The sequence below is a fragment of the Emydura macquarii genome, unplaced genomic scaffold (assembly GCF_026122565.2).
Source record: "Emydura macquarii macquarii isolate MOO-44397 ecotype Brisbane River unplaced genomic scaffold, CSIRO-AGI_Emac_v2 contig_2676, whole genome shotgun sequence".
Classification (NCBI taxonomy): domain Eukaryota; kingdom Metazoa; phylum Chordata; order Testudines; family Chelidae; genus Emydura; species Emydura macquarii.
The window spans coordinates 37,574,736-37,587,150 of record NW_027132813.1 but is presented as its reverse complement, the minus strand read 5'-3'; the positions used below and the strand labels follow the sequence as shown (position 1 = coordinate 37,587,150).

The 12,415-nt window shown below is 42.1% G+C and overlaps 1 protein-coding gene across 13 annotated transcripts in view; it reads right to left on the bottom strand.

Annotated features, from left to right (window-relative positions):
- The window catches only part of EHBP1 (EH domain binding protein 1), a 313,842-nt gene that overhangs the window by 258,403 nt on the left and 43,024 nt on the right, over positions 1 to 12,415 (bottom strand). For all 13 annotated transcript variants that reach the window (XM_067565220.1, XM_067565223.1, XM_067565221.1 and 10 more), the window contains one exon: positions 3,824 to 3,881. In XM_067565220.1, coding sequence (XP_067421321.1) covers positions 3,824 to 3,881 — 58 coding nt within the window. The remainder of the gene's footprint in view (positions 1 to 3,823; positions 3,882 to 12,415) is intronic.

The following is a 12,415-nucleotide window of genomic DNA, read 5'->3' as shown; positions in this document are numbered from 1 at the left end:
GAGAGCAGGGAGAGCCTAGGAGATCTGAATTTTCCTAAGGGCTCCCTTTTCCATAGTGTCATCAAGGGCAGCTCAGGAGAAAGAAAAAAGAGAAGCTGTGATCCAGCATCCCGTTACAGCTTCCTGATTCTCTGCCCCAGCACCAGTGCAACTAAGAGCAGCCTGAGCAATGTTCTAACTTGCTCCTGCTGGTAACAATCCCATAGGAGCAATCTGGGGATAGGAACATAGGAGCATTTGGGGATAAATAGTGCACAGCACAGTCCAGCCATTTCTCCTTTCTGGCCCAAACATGCCCCCTTGAACCAGGGGCTGTGGGAAGGGAGGCACAGGAGCTGGCTGTAGTAGCTGAGCGCCAGTTGAGGGCATCTGCACACCAGAAGAATCCCAAACTGGTGACTTGAAGTGTCCACTAATTTTGGGTGCCCAACGTGAGACACCTATGATCTGATTTTTCAGAGCACTTAGCATTTGTTATGTTCAAAGAACAGCTCCAAATGATTTCAGTTGCAGCTTTGAGTCCCTAGCATTTCTGCAACTCAGGCCCCAAGTGTTTCAAGTTGGGTATCCAGAAAACGAGGAACACAGTGAAAAATCTGTGAAAAAAAATGGTTTAAATAACTTGCCTAGCATCACATAGGAATTATGCGGGAGAGGAAGGGATAGAATCCAAATCTCCAAGATGGCATTCAACTGATTTAACTAGACCAACCTCTCCCGCAGTCCTCTGTCTCATTCACTACACCTTCTAATTTCTGCAACAAATGAAGTGGAGGTCCTACTGGCATCAGTTTCATTCCCTCAGGCTAGCACTGTCCATCCTGTGCACTGTAATGAGGGGGATCTTGTAGATAAATAGTTTGTGAACATGTGATTAAATATTGTGTTAATGCATGCACACAAAGGTGATGAACTGAGCTTGAAAAGGGAATTTTAATCTGGTTCTTCCTTGCTTTTGAGTGCTGGACTTTGCAAGCTAAATAACTTTCTTTCAAAGTAGTTTTTTCCTATGTGATTTCCGAAGTTTGAAAAAAACAAATTGGAAAAAAAAAAGAAATTACATTATGTTGTACTGTATTATTATAAGCAACTGAAAAAATGGTCTTAAAACGGAAAGTGTAGGCAACCTGAACTTTATTGCTTTGCTTAGAATATTGCAAATTTTGTAATATAATTTAATGTTTGGTAGTGTATAAAGTAGGCTTGGAAAAATACAACAAGGTACGTGTTCTTGATTTTGAAGAAAGAGAAAGGTACTTTGGTGCCCAACAATTTGTCATGTTCTGTGGAGGAGTTTGAAACAAAAAGTTCAGACTGGTCTTAGAATTGCTCAGGAATTCTGTCAAATGTAACAAGATTCTGGAACATCAACATGTGTTGCAAATTCCAGTCCAACAAGTCAGAATTGCCCAGTTACACAAACAAGTCATGTTTTGACATGTCTGTGTAAACGTATCTAAATTCAGACTAGTCCAAGGGGAGGGAATTCCAGAACAGGACTCTAAGGTATTTAACTCTGAATTAAAGTTGATAACTATTAGATGATGTCATGCTCGCTTGCCACCCATCATACCAGCCTTTGGATAATGATATCTGTTAGCATGCTTTTTCAGTATGGCTATTGTAATTTGGCTGCACCATTTAGTAAAACCTGTTACAACCTAACATTTTTATGCAACCTTAGCTATGGAGTCATTACCAGTCCTCCATAAAAATTATTAACTTACTCATCTCCCCATAAGGTATAAAATAAAAAAAGAGCAGTGGATGAAGTCCCATGTTCTTTCTCAAAGCTGAAGTACTATTTGTAGTTTCCGTAGTAAGAATGTGTTTGGGGCAAATGGCACCAATACCTTAATATTACATTAGTTAAATGTGCTGTTCACAAGTTATACAATTGTTGTCCTCATTATGTTCGAGTTAGATTTGTGTGGGCTACAGTCATTTGTTAGGGGTTGGTCTTCTGACTTTTCCCCCATTTTCAGATTTTTATTACATTGATTGCCATAAGAATAAAAATTTATTTTCAAAGAAAACTGAACTGATGTCTTTTCCCTGCCCCACAAATAAAAAAATGTATGTATAGGAACACTTGGGATATGACTAATGCTTAGGTAATTCTTGGGCACAGTGTCTGTCTAAAATGAAATAAAAAGACGTCTTAATTTGACTCACTTCCAAGAAAGCAATTAGATGAAAAAAACCCAACATGTATTTTACTGGCAGGAGGACTAAGAGTTTAGGCATCTTTATTGATCTATAGTCTTGGAGACAAACATCTCAAATGAAGCAAAATCATGTCAGCTACCTAATCTAACAAAAAAAAAGTTAAGTCTTACTCTAGGTACTGTACTTGGCGATATTTGGCACTTTTTAAAAAACATCCTTGTAGGCCCTCTTAATCATCCTCTTGACTAATTTGCTACAGGGCTACTCTCAGCCTTCAGAAGATCAACCGTTGTGCTACCTGCTGAGATGGATAGGTTTGTCTATAACGTTGGATAACCAAAACCTTGGGACATATCAATCAGGTGCGTGTAAAAATTCTACTGTTTAAGGTAATGCAACCTCAGCTCAACACTGAAATTCCACAGCCAATGAGAGACAATTTTGTCTCCTGAATTAAATTAATATCCTCAGTAACTAAGGCCCCAAAATCCTGCAATGTCATGTGCATGAGCAAACCTCTACATCTGTCCCCTCTGAATTCCAGATATGCTATCTGTCTGCGCACTAAGCAAGAGTTTGAACATAATCTCTATCCCAGCAAGTTAAATTCAGCATGTATAAATATCCAACCATCTACCAAGACATTTTTGGTTTAAAAACATATTTGAGTTTCATAGTAATGTTCTACAGTATCTTTTGTTGCACTTCCATGCAAAAACTAAAGCAAAACTTAGAATAAGCACAGGGGATGGAGATGTGTGTGTGTGTACACGCACGCACGCACACACACACTTGTACTGTGATCATATCCAAAGTCCCTATCAGGATTGTGGCCTCATTGTATTAGGTACTGTACAAACGCATAAGGAAACCAGGAACAGTTTACATCCTGGTTTAAAGACAAGACACAACAAATGTGCGAGACAAGCAGTAGAAAGAGTGGAGATGCTAAGGGGACAAGTAACCCTCTCAACAACTCTCTATTCCCTGTGCCCTCTTGTGGTGGAAACCTGGTGGTTCCTCTACACTGGGGCTTTGCTAACCCTGGTGTGTATTTTTTAGTGTTTTTTGGAATTGGGAGAATAGGATTTACCCCATGATTAGAAAACATTATTTACTACATAAGACTATACATCAAGAAATAGCAGGAGTGTTTAGAAATGCCTGTCACAATTTCAGTGTCAATGTAATTTCCCAACAGAGGCCCAGTTTGTAGGTTCAACATCAGACTGAAAGAATCTGCTTTGAAACCTTCTGATTTCCAGTGCTGTGTAGTAGCAAAAATATTTTATATCCTCCTATTGCAAAGGTGGCAGCTTCCTTATTAATTTCTTATTTATGTTTAAGAATTTTGTTTTTATTACTTTTGAGAGTGATTGATTCTTCTTTCTGATTAGATATAGAAATGGATAACATCGTAAATTATTATTGAGCTGCATGCTGTGTACTCGGGGCTGCATACACACTTAAGATGACATTGGAGTTTTTCTATACATTCTTCTATAAATTAGTCTCAACATTCAGAGATGCTTATTCTGCATTTTGGGCCAAATTCAGTACAAATAAAATAAACAAACATCCATTTTTGTCTTAATAAATCGAACATCCAACTGCACTTTTACTGAAGTTGGGCATTACTAAACAGTCAACTAACCTTAGAAGATTTCCTTCGGCTTCTTCTCGTCCAAACCACCACTAGTTTATCTGGCTGCCTGTTGAAGAACACACACACACACACACAAAAAAAACACAATTTAATTTAAATAAATGGTTTTCTACCATAAAGATTACATCCTCAGTGAACAAACTATTTTACATATAGCATTATCTTAAAAACACTCTCAAATTTAGTCATTTAACAGGAAAAATAATTATGTATTTACAGCAAATAGCTGCTCTGCAATCAGAACAGCAATATCAACCCTCATATTCTGCTCTCTTGGAATGCATACAATCATAGGTGCTGACTTTTTGTTTTGCCTGTTTTCCCCATTATGATGCAATCGAAACACTCTGTAAGTGGGACTAAAATAAGGACAATACTGAACAGTGAACATTTTGAATTGGTGTCACTGAAAAGCAATGCTCTTACCATTTTCTTATTGCATATTATATATTTTTGTTGAATTTATAACACTTAGTAATTCTCCAATTCTCCAGGAATTTATCTGAGGCTATGTCTACACTGACAGCAGCAAAGTCACCACCGTCAGATTGACTTATCTGGCTCGACTGAGTGGTCAGTGAAGACCTGCTCAGTCGATCCAGAAGTCGACGTACTAAAACCACCTCCTCAAGTGGCGTAGCAGTGAAGACAGTGCGCAGAAGAGAAGCAGAAGAGAAGCACAGAAGTCAACAGGAATTATGCAAGTTCTTTGCGTACTTTGCGTAACTCCCATCGACTGCCACCGAATCGCCAAGATAAATGTAGACCAAGTCTAATTCTTTTTTTAACCCAGTTATACTTTTGGCCTTCACAACATTCCATGGTAACAAGTTCCACATGTTGACTATGTGTTGTAAAAGGTAGTACTTCTTTTTGTTTGTTTTAAACCTGCTGCCTCTTTATTTCAGTGACCACTGATTCTTGTGTTATATGAAAGGGGTAAATAATGACACTTCCTTAATTGCTTTCTCCACACCATTTGTGATTTTATATACTTCTATTGTATCCCCCACCCCCACTCTCCCCGAGTTGTCTCTTTTCCAAGATGAAAAGTCCCAGTCTTTTTAATCTCTCCTCATGTGGAAGCAGTTCCATAATCCTAATAATTTTGTTGCCCTTCTCTGTACCTTTCCAATTCTAATAATGTCTTTTTTGAGAGGGGGCAACCAGAACTGCATGCAATATTCAATATGTAGGTGTACCGTGGATTTATATAGTGGCATTACAATATTTACTAACTTATTACCTATCACTTTCCTAATGGTTTTTAACATTGTTAGCTTTTTTGACAGCCACTGCACACTGAGTGGAGGTTTCCAGAGCACTATCCAAAGTGACTCCAAGGATGGTGGTAGCTAATTTAGACTCTACCATTGCGTATGTATAATTGGGATTATGTTTTCCAATGTGCATTACTTTGCATATTACATTGGGTAACAAAATGGGAGATGAAATTCAATCATCCAGTTTTGTGAAACCCCTTTGTCATTTTTCGCTGTCTGCTTTGGATTTAATTATCTTGAGTAATTTCATATCATCTGCAAATTTTGCCACCTCAGTGTTTACCCCTTTTCCAGATCATTTATGAATATGTTGAACAGTACAGATCCCTGGGGAACACTGCTATTTACCTCTCTCCATTCTGAAAACTGACCATTCATTCCTACCCTTTGTTTTCTATCTTTTAACCAGTTTCTGATCCAGGAGAGGACCCTCTTATCACATGACTAAAAAGAGTCTTTGTTGAGGGACCTTGTCAAAAGCTTTCTCAAAGTCCAAGTACACTATACCCACTGGCTGACCCTAGTCCAAGTCTGTGGACCCCCTCAAAGAATTCTAATAGATTGGTGAGGCATGTTTTCCCTTTACAAAAGCTGTGTTGGCTGTTCCCCAACAAATTGTGTTCATCTATGTGTCTGATAATACTGTTCTTTACAATTCTTTCAACCAATCTGCCTGGTACTGAAGTTAGGCTTAGTGGCCTGTAACTGCCAAGATCGCTTCTGGAATCTTTTAAAAAATTGGTGTCACATGCGCTATCCTCCAGTCATCTGGTAACAGAAGCTGATTTAAGTGATAGGTTACATACCACACTTCAGTTCTTCAATTTCATACTTCAGTTCCTTCAGAACATTTGGGTGATTATCATCTGATCCTGGTGACTAATTCCCATTTAATTTATCAATTTGTTCCAAAAACTCTACTGACACATCAGTATGGGACAGTTCCTCAGATTTGTCATCTAAAAAGTATTGCTCAGGTGTGGGAATCCCACACTCTCTGCAGTGAAGACAGATGCAAAGAACTCATTTAGTTTCTCCACCCAGAATTTACTCCCACTAGGGCCAAATCCCACTAGGGCAAAAATTACCACTAAAAACACAGCTAAAAGATGGCTTCTCCCACTTCCATGGCCAGATCTGAATACATCCCTCATTCTCTATCCCCATTGCACCCTGTTACTTTACAGACTCCCTCTGAGTTGTCACAGCTTGGTGTAAAGAGATAAACAAAAGAAACCACTCAAGATGCATTTAACTTCTAAATTTCTGCCCCTCTCGGGGAATGCAAATACTTGGCTGGCTTGCCCTTCATCTTGCTCTAAAATCTTGTTTGGTGGTGGGGACAATCTGTTCAATGTTGAAAAACTCTTGCTTACTTGTCATTAAGCACATTATGCTTTCATTCACCTGCATACCTCCCATTAATGCTAATGGAAACTGTGTGCGCACCATTAGAAGCAAATGTACCCCTAAGTGATTTCCTTGATGCAATCCAGGAATCCAAAGCCATGTCTAAAATAAATTCTCTTTATTTCACATTGTACTTTTAAGTTGACTGCGCCTCCTCATTTCAAAGAACAGCTTGTGAGACAAATCCAATTTCACCTCAATAGGCCCAGTCCCTAGTCTCTGGTGACCAAGTAGTGCCAAAGGCAGCAGAAATGCTGTTTCTGCAGTGTCAGTGGGCAAAACAGAGAAGACCTCACACAGAGGAGCTTTGCAAGCCCAAGCGCCACGCAGATGTGAACTCCACAGTGGGAGAAAACAAGAGAATGCTAACAGGGACAACACAAATCCACACCGTTTTCCCTTCCCACCAAAAAGGCCCAGCAGCTAAGCAGTAGGCCACTTCCATTAATCCCGGTTCGCCCAATCCAAGCATTGGTTGGCAGCAGGCTGGCTGCACTGGTGCTCCAGGAAAGAAGTCCCCCTGCTATGTGTGTTAATTCACAACTCCCTGCAAACACACTCCTTTCATTTTGCCTTGCTCCTTGATCAGGTTTGTATTCATAACCCCAAAGATTTCAACACAGGGGGGGAAAACAGGCCTGAAAACCAAGTATCGTCATAGAATCATAGGACTGGAAGAGGACCTTGAGAGGTCATCTAGTCCAATCCCCTGAACTAATGGCAAGATTAAGTATTATCCAGACCATCCCTGACAGGCGTTTATCTAACTTGCTCTTAAAATCTCAAACAGCTTTTTGTCCTATCCTCAGAGGTTAAAGCAAAAAACTCACCACTCCCAACTGTTACTAGCCAGTAGCTGACCAGTTTGGTGTTTGCAGATCAACTATTAGGGTGATTGTCATGGAGCATGTGCTGCTATCAGGAAGGTGCCGTTCTACAGGTCATAAAGCCTGGCAATGCATAAGAAGCTGTTGAGGTATTTTCATAGTTGCGGTCCACAAAATGCATTGGAACCATTGATGGGACCTCTGTGCCTATTCTTTGCTCCCCATATCAAGACTCAGAGTTCATCAACAGAAAGGGGTATTTCTCCATGGTGCTGCGAGGCCTGGCTGATCACCATGGATGGTTCACTACTCTCAATGTGGGGTGGTCAGAACAGATCTATGATGCCAGGATCTTTTGAAACTCTGGCCTGTTTTCTGCAGTGAAAAATGGAACTTTTGCTCCCACTATGGATATTAATGATGTTGTAGTTCCTCTTGTCATGATGGGACACCCACCTTTACCGTTGCTTCCCTGTCTTATGAAGCGGCTTTTACTGGACATTCGGACAGGGGAAAGGTCTATCTCTTTATCTATCTTTAAATATGGTATAATGAAATAACAGTAGCTAAGTCACAGGGCTTACTGGAAGCTCAACTAATTAATTAACTACACTTTGAGTAACTGTAGAATGACAATGGAATGTGCACTTAGGAGACTGAAGGGCAGGTGGAGATGCCTCATGACAAGGCTGGAGGTTATCGAGCAATGTCTGTCTCATGTAATAGCTGCTTGGTGTGTGATATACAACTTCTGTGATAGCAAGGGAGAGTGTGTCACCGATGGGTGACAGGAGAAGGTGGACAGATTTAATGCATGTTATGAATACCTAGAGAGTCAGCCTCTTCTAAATGCTGAAACTGGTTAGGGACACACGATCAGGTATGCTTGAGCACCTACTTTGAGGAAAAACATATACACTTTTGTATAAGGATTTCATTATGCTTTTATGAAGTTTTTCAACTGATTTCTTGACATGTTTAATGCTTTGTGTAAGGATATCTTTATGCATTGAGCAATAATTTTATGAACGTTTTAATAAATAACAAACCAAGCTGTAATTAAGAAAAATTGTACTGAACATAAGATGGTGCAAAGTTAAAACAAGTGCAAAATTACAAACTAATGAAGTGCAGAGACAACACATTCGAACTGATGAAATCACAAACTTGCGTATACCAGGGAAGGGAATGTCAAAAATGTCTTCTTTGGATGTGGAACGGCAATACAAAGGCCTGTCCCTTACAGTTGTGAGAGTTAAAGGAGGTCTCTCTCAGTATCTACCGTTCTCCTGGTCTCCATGTGGTGTGCAGAGGGGTGTGGGAAAGGCCTATTACACAACACTCTCAAAGTGCTTCAGGACACTGCTCGGTTGAGATACTGTCAATGAACACAGTGTCACGCTCTCTCCAGAAGGCCTGGCTGCCTCTGCCTCATGTCCTTTTCTTTGTCTATGTGCTCCTCTGACAGGCTCTCAGACTGTTCCCTGTCCTTCTCTCTCCCCTTTGCATCATGCAGAAGGAAACTTTCCCTTCATTCTTTTGTCTTCTTTTTCCTCTCCTGTGATGTGACTATGAGACCACCAAACATGTCCTTCCTTGTTTTCTCTCTCCTTCCCTGGAGATTTACCAAGTGTTTAGCCACTGACAATAGTTGTGTCCACGGAGATCAAATCACATCAGGTGCTAAGGGGGGGGGGGGGGAGGGGGACAGAGAAACAGCACAAGTAGTTATTGTCCCAATTCTAGTTTTCATGATAAAGATAAAACATTGCATCTTCCACAATTTAGGAATTCCTTTCCCATGGGGTCTTCCAAGTATGGGGTGACCATGTAGATGGTAAGACACTTTCCAACCTTCTTCTCCCATAATACAGGGACCCTGTACAGGGACTGAGTTGGTGGGGGTGGAAGGGCAGAGGGGGACAATTGCATGTGTACCTCTGTAGGCTGTCCTTATGTTGCAGATGTTACCCTGAGGTGTGTCCCCAAAAGGCAGAGAGACTGTGAGAAGCCTCTAACTCACATCAGTCCACCAGGGCAGCGTCTTGACAGTACCCAGAAACAGAGATGTTGTGACTGGCTCTGGATATGGGGAAAGCGATGGACGTGATATACCTTGACTTTAGCAAAGCTTTTGATACGGTCTCTCACAGTATTCTTATCAGCAAGTTAAAAAAGTATGGGTTGGATGAATGGACTATAAAATGGATCGAGAACTGGCTAGAGCATAGGGCTCAACGAGTAGTGATCAATGGCTCCATGTCTAGCTGACAGCCGGTCACAAGTGGAGTGCCCCAGGGGTCGGTCCTGGGGCTGGTTTTGTTCAACATCTTCATTAATGATCTGGAAAATGGGGTAGATTGCACCCTCAGCAAGTTTGCAGATGACACTAAGATGGGGGGAGTGGTAGATACCCTGGAAGGTAGGGATAGGATACAGAAGGACCTAAACAAACTGGAGGATTGGGCCAAAAGAAATCTGATGAGGTTCAACATGGGCAAGTGCAGAGTCCTGCACTTAGGACGGAAGAATCCCATGCACAGCTACAGACTGGGGACCGACAAGCTAGGCAGCAGTTCGGCAGAAAACGACCTGGGGGTAACAGTGGATAAGAAGCTGGATATGAGCCAGCAGTGTGCCCTGGTTGCCAAGAAGGCTAATAGCATATTGGGCTGCATTAGTAGGAGCATTGCCAGCAGATCGCGGGAAGTGATTATTCCCCTCTCTTCGGCATTGGTGAGGCCGCATTTGGAGTATTGTGTCCAGTTTTGGGCCCCCCACTACAAAAAGGATGTGGAGAAGTTGGAGAGAGTCCAGCGGAGGGCAACAAAAATGATTAGGGGGATGGAGCACAAGATGTATGAGGAGAGGCTGAGGGAACTAGGCTTGTTTAGCCTGCAGAAGAGAAGAATGAGGGGGGATTTGATAGCGGCCTTTAACTACCTGAAAGGGGGTTCCAGGGAGGATGGAGCTAGGCTGTTCTCAGTGGTGGCAGACAACAGAACAAGGAGCAACGGTCTCAAGTTGCAGGGGGGGGGGGGGGTCTAGGTTGGACATTAGGAAAAAATTTTTCCACTAGGAGGATGGTGAAGCACTGGAATGGGTTACCTAGGGAGGTGGTGGAATCTCCATCTTTAGAGGTTTTTAAGCTGTGGCTTGACAAAACCCTCGCTGGGATTATTTAACTGAGGTTAGTTCTGCTCTGAGCAGGGGGTTGGACTAGATGACCTCCTGAGGTCCCTTCCAACTCTATGATTCTATGATTCTAAATCCCCCTGTACAACTATATTGTAACATAGCACATGAAGTGGCCAGTGCAGCTAGCCCTGGGAATCACTGGGGCAGCAGCAGCCCTGGAGGCTGTTAGAGAATGGTCCCGGAGGACCTTGCAGCAGCGGGCAGCCGGGCGCAATCAGCCCTTTCCCGCCCCTAGCCAGAGGAGGGGCCAGCTGTTGGCTCCAGAGCAGCGGCACCCCAAGGACCCCCCAGCGCAGCAGCACTCTGGGAGCAGCTAAGATTTAGTCAGAGGCATTTATAGTAAAAGTCACGGACAAGTCAAGTGAAGTGCTGTGAATTTTTGTTTTTTGCCCTTAACATGTCCGTGACTTTTACTAAAAATCCCCATGACTAAATCTACACATAATACTTACTGGAAGAGGTCCCCTCCTCAGTACTCTCAGAGTTGGGTCTCCATCTGACATTATCTTGCCTTGTGGTTTTGTGAGTTGAAGAGATCCTGACAGTCCAGAGCAATCTCGTCCTACTAGAAACCCTGGGTCTGCATCTGCAGAGGTGTCCTTAGTGAGATCTACAATATGCTGATGTTCAGTACTGGCTCTTGCAAAAATATGGTCCAGATCCATATAAGAGGCACAGACCATGCGAGCTCTCCCAGGGTTTATTGTCCCTGATGTTTTTATAACCCTGCCAGAGCTCCCTTCCTTTGTCGCACCACTAGGTTGGGTCTCAGGAGTGAGCCCTATGATTCATTTGTTTCTTTATACTCATGTATCTTAGCATCTTAGGTGACTACTGTTGAGATGAGATGGACTGTCTCCTCTCTCTCCTCCCCCCAGAGGACGAGGAAATCCACGATCTCAGCACTAGATTACGTAGAAGCACAGGGTTTTGTGACTCCAGGTGTGTGAACTTGCCATGAGCTGGAATCACAAAGTGCCACATCTGGTTGCCTGCTACCATTAAACAAGAAAGAGACATCCAGTCAAGATGACCAGGGAGCAGGAAAGGGCACACAGATAAACAGACATTCTGACGCACATGGACAGCAAAGCAGTATGTGATAGGGGTAGAACTTGCAGAGTCAGGACAGTTGATTCAAAATAGGGATTTTGTCCACACCTACACCTTGTTGTGGCAAAATTCAGTAATGTCAGTAAACCTAGTTCCAAATTGGATTAATTAACTCAGGAAAAGACACCAGATGATTTAAAACAAACACTTTGCATATGGATGCAAAGCAATTTTATCCTGAAAAAACAAAGTTAACCCAAAACAACTTTCAAACGTAGACAAGCCCCAAGTTACAGATTTATCAAATTCTATGAAGTTTGTTCATATCCTGAATGGTCAGGGACTGGCAATAGCACACAGGCAGCTTATCTTTCATGATACTGATTTGAATGTGGCCAGGTTGGTAATTACCTTTATATTAGACTTTTTTTAAAACTACCTCATTGTTTGGTGGCCAATATGTAAATAAAACCAAAAAAGCTGGTGGCCTCAGTCCAATTCCTAAATTGATGGGTGTCTATCTCAAAAAACCACCACCAAACCTGGCCCCAACTGTTACCCTTGTTTGCAGTCTCAGCAGAGGCTCCAAAGAGCTAAATGTGGAAATTGGACCACACATTCGGTACATAGAGGGTTGGAAGGGTTGAACCATGGGGGGGGAGGGGGGGGGGAGGAGGAGGAGAAAGAGATGAGACATGTTTGCTCTGCTGTTGCCCGAGCTGTACCTGTTTCGTAAATAACTAGTGGACTTTGTTTCCAAGGCTTTTAATCCTCGAAGTGGAACTACATCCAGACCTACTGATCCAGAA